Below are 19,492 nucleotides of genomic sequence, written 5' to 3'. Positions count from 1 at the left end.
AATTTTGATCTCACAGAAAATAAGTTGAATTTAGCTCTCAAGTAAACATATCTTGGTTTACACTGAAAAACAAGACAAAAATACTGATGAAAGGACATCTGTATATATATATATATGTAATGTGAATAAAGAATCTTTACGTAGGCTATTTTTTAAATAAAGAATATTAAATCTCTATAAATGTTACAAAAACAAGTTTAGTTAAAAATGTTGAAGATTTCAGTTGTAACACACTAATCACAACAATTTTATAAAAATGTTTGTTTTAAACTAATAAACATATCTTTATTTTACATTAGCAGCCTTGTCCTAAGTGCCTTTAGTGCATATTTTAAGGATAAATAGCAGGTATTTTCAATCACGATATGACACATGAAGACATTTCATTGATCTAGTCTAGTGAAGGTGTGTGTGTGTGTGTGGGTGTTTTATCAATCATGCGCTCCTCCAGTGGACTCCAAAGCCCACAACTCTTCCCGTGATGACGCCGCAGCGCAGAACGCGTCTCACGCAACGCTCGGTGTTTTGGAGAACAACGGAAGATGGCGAGCTCAAACAATCCGCGAAAATTCAGCGAGAAAATCGCCCTGCACAACCAGAAGCAGGCGGAGGAGACCGCGGCGTTTGAGGAGGTCATGAAAGAGCTGAGCATCACGCGAGCTGCACGGGTACGTGTGTCAGAGACGGGCACGCGCTTAGCACTGCTGCTGTGTAGAATATAGCCTGTATTTGACTTAATCGTGAAGGACGATAATGATGTTTCGGCGGTTGAGCTTAACGGGAGGCCGATCGGATGCATGAGCTCAGAGATGCTGAGGATGCTGCTGTAGAGAGAGAGATGTTATGAGACAGATGTCATGCACATCTGCACAGGGACCTTTCCTGGCCTTTAATGGACTGTGATTGCTTTTCGGTCCTTTAGTTTTCGATCTCGTTGCGTGTATCAGGCGACAGTTGCTACTTATTGAATGATGAAATGTAAAATAGGAGAGGAGACCGGGGCAAGTTGTCACAAAACATTTATCCATGTACCTATAGATTTTAAATTAAAAGTCTAATTGAACATATTTTGTAGCACTGGTTTAGTTTTTTGTTTTTATGAAGGTTATCCAACTAGGATTTCAGTATTATGTTGTTGTTTTTTTTTCTAAAAGCTGTTGGGTAAAACAAGGAGCTTAAATGCAGTACAGCCACATTGGGATACATAAATACACTGGTAACTATCATGAAGAGTCAGGGTTATTGTTACTAACTAACCAAAACCTAAAACCATTAGCCAGATTATTACCAATAACTTGGAGGTTTCTGTAAGTGTTCTCTAATATTGATAGTTCTTTGTTTGTTTGTTGTTGTTGTTGTTGTTGTTGTTGTTTTTTTCAAATATCTCATTTAAGTTTTTTTTTATACTGTGCTTCATAATACAATAAATTCATGAAATATGCTTTAAATATAGCAGTGACCTTGAAATTTAGGAAATTTGATGAGAAAAAGTATATAGGCATATTTAAAAAAATAAATAAAAATGACAATTATTTTAATTAAAATTTAAGTGAAAATAAAAGTAAAATCTAATTCAATATATGAACAAAATCCAGAATAGTGTATTAATGATACTAAAATACCACTGATCATTGTTAGTGTAGTATTGTTTTTCATAAATGTCAGGTCAGGGTAAGTTACCACATAGTTTGTATATTATTTTAAGCAATTCATTCATTATAATTTGACTGTAATAATAATTCTTATAACTTACACATATTGTTGAATGCACTTTTGATAGTGCCAATAAACATACTGGTCAATGTGTGTTAAATGAACTTTCCTGGGAAACTTTAAAAAGAAAAAGTCATTATGTCAAGGTTTATGTTTAAATTGAGGAAAATATTTGAGCAATTTGCACCGGTCTCTGTATTCACCCTCTTAATACATGTCAGATACAGTCCCCTGGTGTTGAACTTTGAGACATGTTAGCGTGCGTCACATAAGTTAATATCCATGTTCTGCTACTTTTTATTACCTCTGCTTTTCTCATTCTTCACTGATAAAGTGTTTTTTACTCCACAGTATCAGTATCTTACGTTTCATTCATGCATTCATTAAGTCATTCACTGCTGCTTTTCACGCACTGTTATTTTGCACAGTTGCAGTTACAGAAGACCCAGTATTTGCAACTAGGCCAGAATCGAGCTCAGTGCTATGGAGGGTCACTGCCCAATGTCAATCAGATTGGGAATAGCAACACTGACCTCCCTTTTCAGGTGAGACCTTAGAAACTTCATAAGTTTGAAAATTCTTCTTTGCTGTCACTTTATGACTGAATTTCCCTTCAGATGATCTAATCACAGTTTCATAAACATCCTAACTGGAAAAACGCTCAAAGGGCATTCAATGGGTCGTTCTTATTAGGTGCATTCACGTTTATGGTTGCTCTGTGAAATTTGTGGGTGAATTTCATTCATTTCCAGAGCGTTTGGGAGTTTTGTGTGAAGGTAAAAAAGTTATCCTTATAAATTTATGCTTATATTCAAGTTGGTCACACAAATTTGCCACACTGTCCAACAGAAAACTGCTTGGTTTGACAGTGACGTCTATGTGACCAGTGCTTCATCCATCTCTACACTATTGTCAATGGAATGGGCTGTTTTTTTAGAAAACGGTCCATTTTCCATGTGACTACAATTTATACAATACGTTTTCAACGGTGCATGTTAAATGAAAGAACAGAATAAGCTTGTGATGTATTTCTGTGTTCCAGAAAAATGCTTTGGTCAAGCTTGAACACTTAAACTCTAGCAATCATAACTCTAGTTATTATAACTATTTACACAACTGTCAAGAAAATTAACCATATAGACCCTAAAAGGATGGACAGGCTAGTCATTACTCAGTGAAAAATTGAGAGTTCGCTTGCATGAGTGTGCGCTGTTTTATTCTTTATATTATCATATTATTAAGTTCTGTGATCGGACGCAAACAGCTTTTAGTGTGAGGCTAATAGTTTAAGATGCCTTTGCTTTGCCACCAAATGTTGTCACTTCATGGAAGATGATGTTATTACGACTTTTGTTAATTAAAGGGATGCTACAAGAGTCTTAAAGGATGGAAACTGATATTGATATTGATATTGATTCGCCAATGATTCGTTTTGTTTGAAAGCTTTCAAATTAAAGAAAGAAAAGCAATGGAGAAACATCTGGAATGTTTCTTAATGAACAGCCAGTTTATCATGTAAAAAAAGTGTTCATTGGGACACTTTTTACTGATAAAAGAAAAACTAATATTTACCTTCCATAAAGATTATATAAATATATATATATTGACACTTTTTGAGATCCGAGTCACAATTCCAGAGCTTTCCTACGTACTAAAAACACATTTTTGTGATTTCTTCTTTTTTTTTTTTTTCTTTATTTGTATAGCGCTTTATGCAATACAGATTGTGTCAAAGCAGCTTTACAGTGTTAAACAGAAAAATAGTTTGTCAATAATCCAAGAAGACAATAACAAAGAGTAATTTTTCCAGTTAAAGTCCATTCAGAGATGTCATGATCCAGTTCAGCTCTCTTCCAATAGTGTCTGCGCAATCAGTCAGTTAAGTGTCCTCAACTAAGCAAGCACAAGGCGACAATGGCAAGGAACAGAAATAGAGAAGAAGAAAAAAAACACTTGCCATGACATTCTTTTAATTAATGCAAAAACATTAATATATCAGTGTGGATTGAAGGTCCAAATACTTTTTGGGGACACTTTAAAATGAGATAGGGACTTGAAAATGCACTGTAAAGGAGGAATTGTTAAAACAAACACCTTTTAAAACAAAGTATTAACCAAAGATTTATATTATTGTCCATGTCCAGAAAACCTTTTTAATGAATTAGTAAAATATAACATGCATTTGCCCAAGTGTCATTTCCTTCTTTATCATTGCTCTTCATTTCTGAAACATTAGCATAAGTATGTACGAGATGGTTCTCATTGCTCCAAGCTTTCATTCTGCTGGTCCATCTGCTGTGTGGAGCCTGTTCTGTGCTTTTATTTGCCAAATACTGCAGCAAAAGTTCTGAAACCTTTTCTTGTGAAAGTACATTTGAACACCATTTAAACAAATCAGATTCTTTTCCAGACAGCGGTTTTGGACACCAGTCGGACATCACGACATCATGGCCTGGTGGACCGCGTGTATCGGGACAGGAACCGCAACGCTTCTCCGCATCGTAGACCTCTTTCTGTGGACAAGCATGGACGTCAGATATCCTTTAACTTTACTAGACACACAAGTTTTACTCCACATAATGTGACTCCAGAGGCAGAACAAACAATCACAAAACAGCTAGTGACAGCTAGTGTAACACTGTGGTTGAATGTGAAAAAAAAAAAAAAAAAAAGAAACCGTCCCTGTGTGAGACATTGTCCTTAACTCTGATTACATTGACAGCTGCCCCTACAGCTCCGTGTATCTGTCACCACCACCTGACACAAGTTGGAGGAGGTAAAGCAGCTTTTCTCATAACCTAATAAACAAAACATGCTGAAAGGTCATAAATCATTGTGTTTTTGCATGATCCCACCTCGGCTGGTCTGCTGCAGAACCAACTCTGACTCGGCTCTACACCAGAGCGCTGTGAATCCAGCTCCACAGGATACTTTTGTTGGTGGATCTCAGGAACTACAGTCAAAAGGAGTAAAAACTTGTAAGAATTTATCAGTTATTTTTATGCTGCATGGAATTAGTTCATCTTTAGATATTTTTTTGTAGCTCATAAAGTCAAAAACATTAATAATAATGATAAAGAAATTCACTAGAATAATACAATTCTTCAAAAGAAGTTAAGTAGTTTGTCGTACTTATGTTATTATTGATTAAAAACAGCATTTTTAAAGGAATGGTTTATACATAAATTTCAGTTTCTTGACTCTTCAGTCCTTTAAGATTTAGATGATTTTGTTTCTTTGTCTGAACAGATTTAGAGAAATGTACCATTTCATCACTTATATTTTCATCACCAGTGGTCCATTGCAGTGAATGGGTGCCGTCAGAATGAGAGTCCAAACAGCTGATAAAAAACATCACAATAATCCATATGTAGTCCATACCACTCCAGTCCATCAATTAATGTCTTGTGAAGTATAAAGTTTTATGTTTGTAAGAAAAAAAATCTATCATTAATACTTTTAGAACTTTAACTTGTTTCCAGCTAAAATGAGTCCATATTGTTTTCTCCAGTGGAAAAGACGTCTCGTCTGAATCAGGAGAGAAATATGCACAGATCAAACACTGTTTACAAGTGAAAACAGTCCGAACAGTTCTAAACAAATATGTTGGTGGAGAAGATGGTGATGTGAGAGGACAACAGTGAAAGGAAGGAGTGTATCACTATTATGGATTATGGACTCATATTTTAGCTGGAAGCAACAGTTTAAAGTTAAAAATGTCTTAATGATTGTATTTTTTGTCAATTATTTGTGGATTATTGTGATGTTTTTATCAGCTGTTTGGACTCTCATTCTGACGGCACCCATTCACTGCAGTGGATCCACTGGTGAGCAAGTGACGTAATGCTACATCTCTCCAAATCTGTTTTCATGAAGAAACAAACGCATCTAAATCTTGGATGGCCTGGGGGTGATTTTCAAAATGTTCCTTTAATAAAAGTATTTCTCTGCTTATTAATATTTTAAAACGTTTTAGTCATGATGTGGTCCAACCAAGATTTATCATACCAACATAAATCATAAAGAGGAACCTTGCAGGCCTTCATTAATGAGCAGTGGCGGTACTACAATGAAATACACCCCTTTCGAGCCCCCCCCCCCCCCCCCCCACATACACATACATAAATAACAAACAAAGTTCTGCACAAACAGTTATATTTTATTATAACAACATAAATGGTAATTTCTCAATTGCACAAATCCTTCATTAGAAAGCCAGACTTAAGAGAATTAAGTTATTAACTATTGCAATTTAAACAGCAAACACACTTTTTAAGGTGCACAATTTCCACCTCCAACATTGCCAAAGGACAATGAACACCATTCTGCACAAAAAAGTTATCAGAGCTTAAATAAATATACACTATATTAATATGCCAAAAATATATACAATCAGATATATAAAAAGTAACAAAAGCGGAGTAATATTAAGAATATTATACAAATAAAATATAGAATATATATTCTAAATAACACAAATTCTTCAACACACAAATGTGAAAAAACATTAAAGAGGGCATAGGCCCAGAACAGAAAACAAACTAAAACCTGACCTTTCTTGCCATCCTTGGTGCAAAATCATCAATGATGTCATCATATGCAATCTGCTCCCCTATTAAGTGATTGATACTGATGACGGCAAGTTCAGTGAGCCGATCCTGGCCTGTATTATAACATTATGAATGAAATGTGCGTTATTTGGAAGAAAGTCGAGGTGTGTGACTGACTTCAGCCTATTATAAATTATATTACTAGTGTGTATCCCCCGTCCCTGTCCACCCCCCCCCCCCCTGTACGTTCCATTTGAGAGAGACACAACTTCTCTCACAACACACAGCTTCTGTGCATTGTACATTTTCAGCAAGCAGGGCGCCGGCAGATGCAGGGAGCACCAATTTGCCAATTCCACACACAGTGAAATGATATAAATGATGAAAAACCGCTTCGCGACGCAAAGGAATATTATTATTATATATATATTTTTAATCTGCTCATGCTGCTGCCCCCATTGTGTCACGAAAAAATTACGCCCCGGGCGGCTGCCCGGTTCGTCCGTGCCTAAAACCGCTGTTACTGAGTCAATAAAATATCAGATAATTTGACCTTTTAAAGACAAGGCTGGGTTAGTTCAGGTTATAAAATGTCATATTAGTGTGACTCCTCAAAACATAAACGTTATTTACTCTATGAATTAATAAATAAAAACAAAAAATGTTTTTGTACTTTGATAATTAAGATGATTTATATTCACTTGTACACTTACATGACTTAGATTGTGAATATGTGTAAACACAGTAAAAACAGAAAACTAACATGAATATAAAAAAAGAGCATTTCCAAGAAGTTGGCATGTGTTTTAATATGATTTTTAAAATATTCTTTTATTGTTGACACTTTATTTGTCAGTGACCCACATGTATTTGTAAGGTGTTGTTTTTCCGCATGTAAAATGACCTGTTAAGAGTTCATCCTTCTCTCTCTCTCTCTCTCTCTCTCCTCTCTCTCTTTCTGCAGTGCTGTTGCTCACGCCTCCAGATACAGAGGACACTGAATCAGAGATGGAGAAAGACGAGCCCAAAGCATCTCTGCATACCGAGTCATGTGACGTTCCTGGGATTCAGTGAGTTTATTATTTGTACTGTGTTCTGGACAATCATGCAACACTTAGATAACCTTTGACCTAGTATGAATATAGAGAAAATGAGGCTGGCTGCAAATGACTACAACTTTAGGTACAACATCTTAAATTAACAATCACAATGTGCCAAACTGAGATAGAAATGGTCTGAATGAAACAATCTAATTATAAAATATAGCTTGAGCACATAATTTGCCAATAGACAAATAACTTTATTAGAAACAGCAACGTCACATGATACTCTGACTTGCTGATAAAAAAAAATAGTGTACAAATTTTATCCTAAAGAAAGGTTTGGATGCAGTTTCACAGTGAGGAAAAACACTTAACTACATAGTTAAAATGAATTAGCAGTAAACAAATACTTTTCAAGCATCTATTCATTTTAGTTCTATCTTATTATTTACTAGACCTGAGCTAAAATGAACTAATAATGAATAGTTATATAATAGTGTAATAAATGCATTGCTCATTGTAACTAATGGGACCTTATTGTTAAGTGTTACCAAAATGTTTATGGCTGGTATCAATACATAATATAGAAAGTGAATATAGAAATAGAACATAGAAATTCTGTTTTGCATCAAGCGAATGAAGCCTGTTTTTGTTGAAAAAATTAAAGCATTTTCCCCTCAAGGTTTTTATTACCTAAATATAAAATAAAATGCTAATTTTTGTTTTGTTCGCAAAGTGTATAGATTTTATACTGCCTTGAAGCTTATTTGCATATAATTTATAATAAAAATTCTTGACATTCTGATTTAAATAAAAAAAATATATAAAATATTTTTTATAAAACAAATTAAAGTGATTATTGTGTTTCAATTGAATGATACTTGGGGTAGGACAGATTGTATTTTAATGTGATAAATTCTATCTATCTATCTGTATTTTTTTCTTTGTGAGATTTAATCATTTTATATGTCTCTTATAAGTATTGCATCATATAACATGTCTCACTGAATGTTATGTTTGATTTTTCCAGCATATTCCCATCTCCTGATGAAGAAATGAATAGTTCTTTGATGCCATCTGCTCACAGCAGCGGCGGCTCCTTACCTGATCTGACAAACATCCAGTTCCCTCCTCCTCTCCCCACCCCACTGGATCCAGATGACCCCATTACCTTCCCTACCTCCAGCTCCAGCAGCACCACCAACCTGACACACTTGGGCATCAGTGCTGCCAGTCATGTCACTCCCTCCCCTCCTGCCCAGCACACTGGGCCTGCCCCCTCACCCAATATCAGCCCACAGCCGCCTGCCCCCACACTACCACCTGCCATCTCACCCCAAATAGCCATCGCACAGGTAAACCAGACTCCAGCCTCCCTAAACAGCACGGCATGTGTTTGAATACATAATATGTGTGTGATTAAAGGGTTATTAATTCATTTCTAGCAGTGGGTTCCCATGAAAGTCTGATTCTATTTAGTGTCGCACTGATGCATCAGCCAATAATCATAGCCTATCGTCGAAAAAAGGATTTATCTGCCGTTGTTTAAAAACAGCCATTGATCAGGGCTGATAATATCCTGTCAATCAAAAGGGGTGGTAAAACATGTCTGACTGCACCTGTGGATTCATTCAGTAAAAAAACACAGCTGTGTTGATCAGAGACTAACAACAGTTCTGCTCTTTTTTCATTGGCCAACTTGCACAAAACTATAATTATAAATATAACACAATATTAAATTATTGTTCAGTGAAGAATCTATTTCACATTTGCAATTGTGGGCAAGTGATTTATTGTTTATTTATTTTTCATTGGTTTAAAAATATAAACGTGAATCATAACCATATATGTATATTTTTTAATTGGATTAATGGAAATTGTTTTCATTGGATTTTCAGTGTAGGCTACTTTCTATCTGGCACCCTACATCTAGTTTTGACTTACATGGGGGTGGGGAAAATCCCCAACACCCAAATTCGCACCCTGCCTATATTTATAGAGGTCCACTACAAATAATGTTTGGTGAAGGGAAAAAACGCAGACCTGGCAACCTTGGCTTGAACAATAGTGGTGATTTCTATTGTTCAAGCCAAGGTTGCCAGGTCTACATTTTTTCCCTTCACCAATCATTATTTGTAGTGAACCTCCCATCCAGTAATCACAATCAGTAGCCGCATTTCTACTGTTGGCCAGTCCAAGCCAGGGCTTAAAATGGGCCAGATGGGGCTAATAGCCTCGGGCCAGTAGCACAGAGGCCAGAATAGTGCTGTGTTTCCACAGTCGAGTCTGTTTCTGTTTATTTGTAGCCACAGTAGCCTATTCGTCACATTAAGATTGAATGATAATATCTCTATTTTTATAAAAGCTCCCGAAAAAAAAACATTATTATACTTTTATGACACAGGCTACCTGGAGCTAAACTCTCGAGGCGAGACTTATGACAGATAAAATATGTTACTAAATAAATACACAATTGTGATAGAGAAGTTAACTTGATATAACTATGATAACTTCTCTTTGTTGCTGAAATGATGGGGTTTCGTGACATTGTTTCTGAGAGGCGTGTTTTAGTGAAGCGCAGCAGAGCTTCAGGCTCGACTGTGGAAACCCTTCGCTATTCTGGCCTCGTTGGTACTGGCCTGAGGCTATTAGCCCCATCTGACCTGTTTTAAGCCCTGGCTCGCACTGGCTCGACAGTGGAAATGTGGCTAATGAAAGTAAATAAATGTAAACAAAGTATTAATACATGTTTGAGTTTGTGACACTGTATAATGTCTGTTGTCGTCATAGCCAATAATGATGGACAGCCTGTCCCTGGAGCAGCAGCTGTCTCAATACTCACTGCTGAGTTTACTGAACGACCTGCAGAAACAGCCGCACACCTTCCCTCAGAACATTCGTCTCATACGCCTCCCGCCTCTCACTGTAAGCTCCACCCCCAACACCACCCAGCCCTCTCTTGCCAGCCAATCACAGTCAGCCACAAGCGGAGATGCCAACTCGGTATTTGTTTTTCGTCTGCTCTACACATTTTGATTTAGGTTCATATGGTAATTTTGAATATATTTCTTTCTCCCGACAGTACCGCAGTCAGACAGGCTCTTCAGCCAATCAGTCACCAACATCTCCAGTGTCCAATCAGGGCTTCTCACCTGGCGGTTCACCACAAGTATGCATAACACTTCTATGGCTTCATTCTTCATTTTTCACCAAAGCTGAATTTTCAGCATCATTACTCCATTCTTCAGTGTCTCATGTCCCATTATATTTTACTAATTTGCTGCTTAAGAAACATTTCTTATTATTATCCATGTTGAAATATATTTGTGAGGAAATCACGATAAAGGAAGTGTAATGAATACAAATTTTAAAATTACAGCATTCATTTGAAATAGAAATCTTTTGTAACATTATAAATGTCTTTACTTTTGATCAATTTGATGTGTCATTGCTGAATAAAAGTATTCTAGTAGTCCATCACCATTTCCATAAAATATTAAGCAGTGCAGCTATTTTCTACACTGATAATAATCAGAAATGTTTCTTGAGCACAAATCAGTATATTAGAGTGATTTCTGAAGGATCGTGTGACAGACTGGAGTTATGATGCTGGAAATTCAGCTTTGCCATCACAGGAATCAATTTGATTTTAAAATATATTAACAGAAAAATTGTAAAAATATTTCAGAATATTTGTATCAAATACATGCAAAAAAAGACATTGTTATTATTATTATTATTATTAATATTTTTATTGTGCTGATAATGTGTGTCTTCACAGCATATTCAGGTGGTTGGAAGCATCTTCGGGGATTCATTGTATGATCAGCAACTTCAATCCAGACAGACCAATGCCTTATCTAACCAGGTACATGAGCTCTTTATTAGATAGATAGATAGATAGATAGATAGATAGATAGATAGATAGATAGATAGATAGATAGATAGATAGATAGATAGATAGATAGATAGATAGATAGACTGACAGATAGATAGACAGATAGATATATAGATAGATAGATAGATAGATAGATAGATAGATAGACAGATAGACAGACAGATAGATAGATAGATAGATAGATAGATAGATAGATAGATAGATAGATAGATAGATAGATAGATAGATAGATAGATAGATAGACTGACAGATAGATAGACAGATATATAGATAGACAGATAGACAGATAGATAGATAGATAGATAGATAGATAGATAGATAGATAGATAGATAGATAGATAGATAGATAGATAGATAGATAGATAGATAGAATGCTGTGTTACAATTTTGATTTTATTTATTTGTTGGATTGAGAACTTTCTAATGCTGATTGTGTAGCTGGAGCAGTTCAACATGAATATGATGGAGAATCCAGGTGGCTCTAGTCACTGTTCAACGCTGAACTACACGCAGGCAGCCATGATGGGTTTAACCGGGAGCCACAGCAGTCAGCAGGACATGCAGCAGCTCGGTTACAGTAGCCATGGCAACATCCCCAACATCATTCTCACAGGTATTGTGTCTTTTGCTTCAGCATCAGCTTCTTTATGCAAAAATAATTCATATTTACATTATTTTGTAACTTTAAGTGAACTACCAAGTTTCATCTGTTTATTAAATATTTACATAATTATGCCATCTGTCTTCTTCATGTAAATGTCTTTCCAAGAGATTTCACAGAGGTATGTTATAAATGCATCTATACCTGTGGTTCTCAACCTTTTTTGAGTCTATCCATTATCCATGTCTTTTAGCCCCACCACACAAGAAACATTGTTAATTATTCTAACAGAAGAAAACTGAAGGATTTATCTTAAATGTCTGGTTTGTTCTGTAAAATCAACTTTTGCGGAAGTAACGCATACCATGTAGCAACCAATTGATCCAAACACTGAATATTTCCTACTGTACCATGAGCAACACTTCCCTAGCTACCATAACCAGATGACAGTTTGCTTACATGTAGTTCACGTTAATTGTTGTTTTTGGCATTTGTTAAAATGCAAAGTTACTAGTAAGAGAGGAGAAATAAGGGGAGAAATGCTTTGAGAAATGCTGACCTATGCACCTTATCTGTTGAGGAGTAATTAGCTGGTGAACTGGGTTTTTTTTTATCGGCAATGTATGAAAATGTTCAAAGCAATTTGATGTATATCAAATTGGCAACACAAAATACAGCACAAAGATTCAATACACAATACTACTAAAGCATTGCATAAATTCATTTTAATTTCAACTTTTACTAATACATTATTAAAATTAAAAGTTTTATCAGTTAACCCTACCAGAGCTAATGAAAAGTTGACATTTTATTAGTCAAAAAAAGATGAATTAATACTGTACCAAATGTATTTCTTATTGTTAATGTTAGGTTTAGTCATTGCCAAACTTTAACTAAAGTTTACGGTATGCAAAGCATTACCTTAGATAATGTGGCTTCGCAGATGATCTCATAATCTTGTGTCTCCATTCGCATTCAAAGGAGAATAGATATCGAGGACCATAGAAATGAGCGCAGCTGTAAATATGCAGTTCGCTGTGTAGAAGAGTATCAAGCACAATGTTTATTTTTTTCTTTCCACAAAGAATGCATCTTTTTAGCAGATCAAACACTGTACCTATAGTAATATTATACTTTAAATTTATTGCTTGTTTCACTATTTTCAAATTCAACTTTCAAATTTAACACTATTTTCAACATAATTGTGGGTGGGACTAACATAAACTGGCCAATCATTATTTTGACAAGTGTATGGTATGCACCTATGGGAAGAGGGAAAATTAATAAACTGCCTGTAATTGACAGTGAAAACTCACATTAAATATATTTTAAAGCACATATATGAACTTATAATAACATACATTTGTAAAATTACCAGCTTCTCACTGGGTGGGCCACAGATCACTCGGGCCCACCCACAGCTTCGCCACTAGTTATGAGGGGAAGAGAGTGCTTACATCAGTGGTGATGTACATTTGTGCCATCTGTCTAATCAGAGAGTGTGTATTTAAAAGTAGACTGGCCATTTCAGCTGATAATTTGATTTGTCTCACATTAGTGACGGGAGAATCTCCGCCAAATCTCTCCAAAGACCTCACCAGCTCGTTGGCCAGCGTTGGTGACATCAGCTTTGACACAGACTCTCAGTTCCCATTGGACGAGCTGAAAATCGACCCGTTGACACTGGACGGACTGCACATGCTCAATGATCCGGACATGGTTCTGGCCGATCCGGCCACTGAGGACACGTTCCGCATGGATCGACTGTGAACCCGTGAATGCAATTCGAAGCGAGACATTCTGCTGCATGGCCTCTCAGTTCACCATCTGGTCAGTGGCCGTCCACGTCCCCCCAAACACCCACGTAAACAGCAGGCTGCCAAACCACTCGTGGCCAGGGACTGGTGGTGACGGCGAGGGGTGGAGGTGGAAGTGCTGTGACAACACTGGATAGTTTCCAATGCGCAATACCATCCACCATCCACTCTCTTCATGTATTCATGTTTTGTTTACTTGGTTACAATTACGATTTAACGATTCCTTTTACATTGTTCATTCTGATGATTTCATGGATCATACCATGTTAAGTAATTAATATTTACATTATTTTTGTAACATTACGGTAAGTGAAAAATCTGACAGAAAATCTGTTTTTTAAATGTTTACATAATTATGCCATGTGTCTTTGAAGAAATATCCATCTGTGTGTTATTATGTGTGTGTAATCAGCATATTTATTTAGATTGTATTTATTCTAATTATTTTTGTAATAATATATATTATTTAATCATATTTATGTAAGGAGCACTACTCCCCCAGATTGTGTATCAAATGTTTAAGGGAGCGTAGTCTCACGTAGCCAGACCTTCAGACTGACGGCTGAATCTGGAATTCATGGCTGCTTTCTTTGGCCAAGGTCCACCAATGAGGCCATTTGACCGACATGTCAAACAATCAATCACAGTGCGTTTCGTTCAGCTTCAAGTTTCAGGGCGTGAAAGTGTTGCCACAATAACAAACCAGTGTGTAAAACCCTCAGATGTATTATAAAGATTCTATTCCGCCAAGTGAAAATATTTCAAACACTTTTGAAAACCCAGCGTTTAGTTGATCCTGAAGCATGACGGCTTTCTTCTTTTGTGAGAGGGTTTGGCATCACGGCGTCTTTGTTTCCAGGTGGAACGTTAAAGAACGCGACACACACGTCTTGCTGAAATCCTGTAGAATTCAACCAATATGATGACAACTTTGAAACTCCTTAAGTGTTTCCACTTTTGTCCCATATGCATCAGACATTCAGCCAACAGTCTGTGGGGTGAGACTAAAGGGAGCGTTGCTCACTGTACACTGGAAGGCATAAAGTTTGCTTTAACAAAATGGCTTCCATCATTTCGTTTTGCCAGCATTATGTATCCTCCAGACATCTCAAGATGTCACAATTGGTCTTTTGATATCATATTTGATATTTTATTTGCCTGTGATTTTTCTTGCAGAAGGACAGCAGTCTCTCTATAGGAATGTAACCCATATCTTGGTGATTTGTGGACATGTGTCATGTGACTTTCCATATGTTTCACATATGTTATTTATTCAAATTGAAGATCTGTTATAGCTGAAATGTACGCTTCAACGGTGGTCAGTAAATATGTGACCCTAGAGCTGCTGCAGAAACCTGTTGAACACTTCACTGTGAGAGGACCTGATTTTGCCTTATATGAACAAAATGCTGTTTCTAACTGTTAACATGTTTTTCTAATAGTCTCTAAAGTGTTTTCCTCGTGATACTCTTGTTTTAACAATGCCATTTTGTTTAGTATTGAATGCTGTATAGTTTGTAATTGTACTGCCAAACATAACTTAAGGTTCTGTTGTGAAGCTGATGTCAGTCATCTGGCTTGGGGAGAGTAATGCTCCTTTTTCTGTGTGTTTACAGGAGCTTCTGTTTGTCATTCCCATGCGTATGTTCATGTCCTGTCATACCTTGATCAAGTGACCAAGTTTTCCCCGAGTACTATAAGAAGGAATTAAGGAATCACTCATTTACAATTTAGTGATGCAGTTATGAGCTTTCTATGCAGTGGGGTCCAAAAAACACCACATTATGGAATGAAAATGATCAAAAACAAAGACAATTATTACGTAACATGTTGATTGTGTACAAAATGACATTGAAACAAAGGGGACAATAAGAAATATTAAGGAATTTATTTTATTTATTTTTAGTTTTAGTTTTTTAGTCAAACTGGTATGTTGATAATTATAGAAGCTTGCCATGGGACAAAAAAGGTTTAACTTTTTGAGCACAGTTCATACTTTTAAAATTATGAGATAAAAAGATGCAATTAACTTAATTGTTTTTATTTAGAAGTGGAAAAAAAACAGCAGATTTTTAAGATATAAACTTTTTTATTATTATAATTCTTTATTCCACATAAAAAACAAGCTTTCATTTATAATAGTTTAGATTTTTATTTCAAGTTAAGTATTGTCATTTTTTGTACTTTTGGACCCCACTTTAACTTGTAAGTCTTATAAACAACATATTTATAAAACTGGGGATGAATAGCAAGGTAAAGTTTTTGGCAATTAAACGAAATGTTTCCTTCTAAAGTTTTAGCCATTTTGGTTGAGCCAGTAATATATTTTGGTCATCTGGGTCCTGGAAGGAAATATTAACTCTCAAAACTGTGCAAATCCAATTTGATTCCTATGCAAACTGAAAGCATAAATCAACCAAACAATCTGGGATATTAATGGGTGAATATGAATAGTATTCTTAGTGCTGAGAAATAGGGATTGGCTCAGATGGTGCATACACTGTAGTTTATTAGACGTAACAAAAACCGCAATACTCGCTTAAGTTTTTATTCCTCAAACTGTGCCAGAATATTTCTCCTGTTATTTTCATATGTTTTCCATGAGCGTGTTTCGCTCCTGAAAATAGTGTACATAAAGCTTATCACTGGAATATGATGACAGCATGTCAAAACGAGAAAAAACCTTTAGAGCGAGGTCTTCGTTAGTTTTTTGGTATGAGGTCTTCAATTGCTTGGCTGATTCCAGTAACAAGATTCACTGCACATAAAACAGTATAAACCCATGAGACACAGTGCATGTATTAGTTAATGCTAGTCGTGTCATTTTACGTCTATGATCATGTTTAGAAACAGAATGTATTTGTGGGGCTCCGTGTTATGATCTTTTTCAAGTTAGTGCATTACACCAAATGACCTGCTGGACAATGCTTGACCAAAGCACTATTGTTTTTTGTTTGTTTGTTTGTTTGTTTTATTCTCTGATCTGTTATGTTGCTGTTTTTTGTTTTCAGCCATGGTAGCATTTTCCTACTCATCACGATTGTAGCATGTTTGATATCTTCAGTTGGGTCATTCCCTTGCCCTCTCGATTCGCTTGGCCCTTGCATCTTGAGATTCCGAATGAAATCCTGTCAGGAAATCTCAAAGATACGGCAGCTTTCATACTGATGTTTATGTGCATTTCTTCTAAATCTTCTGGCTGCTGCTCCTGGAAACTTCAGCTGCGGCTTTGCTCATGAAACTTGGACTGTTTTACCTTCTGAGAATGCCGACTGTTCAATCCTGTACATGCACTTCCCTCAGTTTACCATGAAGATGTTCTTTGTGTACTGTTTTCTGTATTGCACTGATAATTCATAGGGAAAACAATTCTGGAAGCGCATGACTTCCCAATGCAGAACGAAAAAGGGCTCAGTCTGTTTGTTGCTTTAACATGTGAAAAATTAGGAGATGTAGGCAGACTGCATGTGTTTATTGGTAAAATAATTTGTTGTTGATGCACATGCAGCATGCAGCCAAACTGGGGCGGTTTTAGCTAACAGCACTTATGTGAATGTTGGAATTGTTAATTTGTGTCCTGATTATTTGTGTAAGACTAAACCCCCTTAGAGTAAATTCCCCTTTAAGCCTTAATAGAACTGCTGAGCAGTTAGTGACCATGATTACAATGTCCGTACTATTAAGACTTATAATGACGTAGCTGACTAGTTGAGATGTATTTCTTGATAAACATAATGATAGTCACCCATAGGATAGAGCTGAGCAATATAACAACCATTCCCCTTAAATCACAGCATTAGCATAAACGAATTGCCATCTACATCGATTTCTTTCTGTAAAAATTATCTATTTTTAATTTTGTCAACCATCATTTCAATTAAGGCAGGTTTAATGAGTATTAGAAGACAATGGAAACAAACCACTCATGAGAGTGTTGTTACAGAATGCGCATCAAATCTTTGTGATCTCTCGTTTTCTGAGCCTAAACAGTGCTCGCTCTTTATTGGAGTTAACGGTATATTAGGGCATATCATTTGTGGTCGTCTAGAGCTTTTATTGGGTTGGATATATCCAGACGCTCAGTTCTATAGTCGCTGTGCTGGTGTGGTCATCTTTGTCTCCTATATGTGGTAACTGATTGTAGAAGGAACTGATTTTCGTCTTTGTCGTTTTGCTGGTCCTTTTCCTTTCTCAGAAAAAAATATGCTAAATATGGATGTGCATGTTGTCTCAGCTGCATATTTCAGAGCCTTCTTGTTATATCATTTATATTTTGTAACCTGTATTTCTGTACGTGTTTTTAAAATACATATATATAGATATATATTTTTTGAATTCTGGCTTTTGTGACCTCAGTGCTAATGCAGTGTTGTCAATTAATGTTTTTCATCAGGGTTTTATGAGGAAAGCTTGTTTACTAAAAATCGCAAAGTATAAAAGAATGGAGTATAAAATATGACACACACGACTCACATTCATTAATCTTGTTAAAAAAAATGAGTGATGATGTTGAGTTTGGCTTTAAAAAAGCTGGATTTGCTGGGTTTTGAATTTCTTAAAGTCCTCACATATTGTATCTTAAAAAAAAAAAAACAGGAATACAGTAGAGCTGATTCATGCATTCTCTCCTCAGATGTGACTGTGAATTTTGTATGCTCGTCACAGATTTAATTTAGATAACAGACAAAACTTAGCAGGCCAGATGAGGTCTTAAAGAGGATTCTGGATTCTGTGTGATTTCAAAGAAAATAAATTGGTAACTGGCTCATGGAAAGCGAGGCCACTTAAATAAGATTGATTGCAAAATTAGAATTTTTCTATTAAAATACATGGAATGTTTATCAATAAAGTAGAACATAAATAGATTGAGTTTTCATTTCATGATAACTTTAAAAATAAAAATAAAATTGGTTATGCATTCTACTTATCCTTCCGGAGCTCCTCCGTAGGATTCCAAACCGGTAAGTGGTGTAGGTGTCACTCATTTTCAATTACTCCAACGGCTCTCGGCCCCACTCCACTCATCACACCATTGTGTTGTCAGATTTTATTAGTAAGCTTGTTCCACAGTTTGGGCGAATTTAATGTTTCCACATTCAAAGAGATCATCAGCGGTTATAATTTTCTAACTGCAGTGCTGTCAGTAAAATGGCCAACTGCATGATTGAGTGGCCTTTTAAATCCTCTTGAGAATCTCTTGCTAAACTCTTGCTTTCTCTCTTTCACAGCGAGCAGGAACAGAAACGTATTAGGTGTGAAGCTTTGCAGAAAAGACTAGCGAGAGTGCCTTCTCCATGAGCACAAACTGTAAGTTTCACACAGAAGCAGCACTACATATCCTGTACTTTTAACATGGATCAATAGTGTGATACTAAGGTAAGTCACATATTTATTGCATCTAAGATATTAGTAAGCTGTCAGTACATAATAGTGCAAACAAAAACTGGACAATCCTCAGAGATCTTAGATATTAGAGCAAACACAAAATGCAGGAGTGTCAAACTCAATTCCTGGAGGGCCGGAGCCCTGCAGAGTTTAGATTTAAAAAATATATATTAAAAAAAAAGTGACGTGACATACAGCTAAGTATGGTGACCCATACTCAGAATTCATGCTCTGCATTTAACCTATCCAAAGTGCACACACACAGCAGTGGGCAGCCATTTATGCTGCGGCACCCGGGTAGCAGTTGGGGCTTCAGTGCCTTGCTCAAGGGCTCCTAAGTCATAATATTGCCAACCCAAGACTCAAACCCACAACCCTAGGGTTAGGATTCAAACTCTCGAACCACTAGGCCACTATTTCCCCATTCAAGCCTAGTTAAACACACCTGATCCAACTAATCAAGTCCTTCAGGCTTCTTTGAAAAC

The 19,492-nt window shown here is 36.3% G+C and overlaps 1 protein-coding gene across 1 annotated transcript; it reads left to right on the top strand.

The window, feature by feature from the left end:
• Window positions 1-151: 151 nt before the first annotated feature.
• LOC128022534 (CREB-regulated transcription coactivator 1-like) lies at window positions 152-18,487 on the top strand. Its single transcript, XM_052610194.1, has 12 exons — window positions 152-668; window positions 2,142-2,258; window positions 4,124-4,251; window positions 4,430-4,489; window positions 4,588-4,691; window positions 7,228-7,333; window positions 8,337-8,661; window positions 10,097-10,309; window positions 10,389-10,475; window positions 11,088-11,174; window positions 11,643-11,817; window positions 13,364-18,487. The coding sequence occupies exons 1-12, from the start codon at window positions 543-545 to the stop codon at window positions 13,573-13,575; spliced, it is 1,740 nt and encodes a 579-aa protein (XP_052466154.1). The 5' UTR covers window positions 152-542; the 3' UTR covers window positions 13,576-18,487.
• Window positions 18,488-19,492: the final 1,005 nt, after the last annotated feature.

The sequence above is a fragment of the Carassius gibelio genome, chromosome A11 (genome assembly GCF_023724105.1).
Source record: "Carassius gibelio isolate Cgi1373 ecotype wild population from Czech Republic chromosome A11, carGib1.2-hapl.c, whole genome shotgun sequence".
NCBI lineage: Eukaryota > Metazoa > Chordata > Actinopteri > Cypriniformes > Cyprinidae > Carassius > Carassius gibelio.
This window is presented reverse-complemented; position numbering and strand designations above follow the sequence as displayed.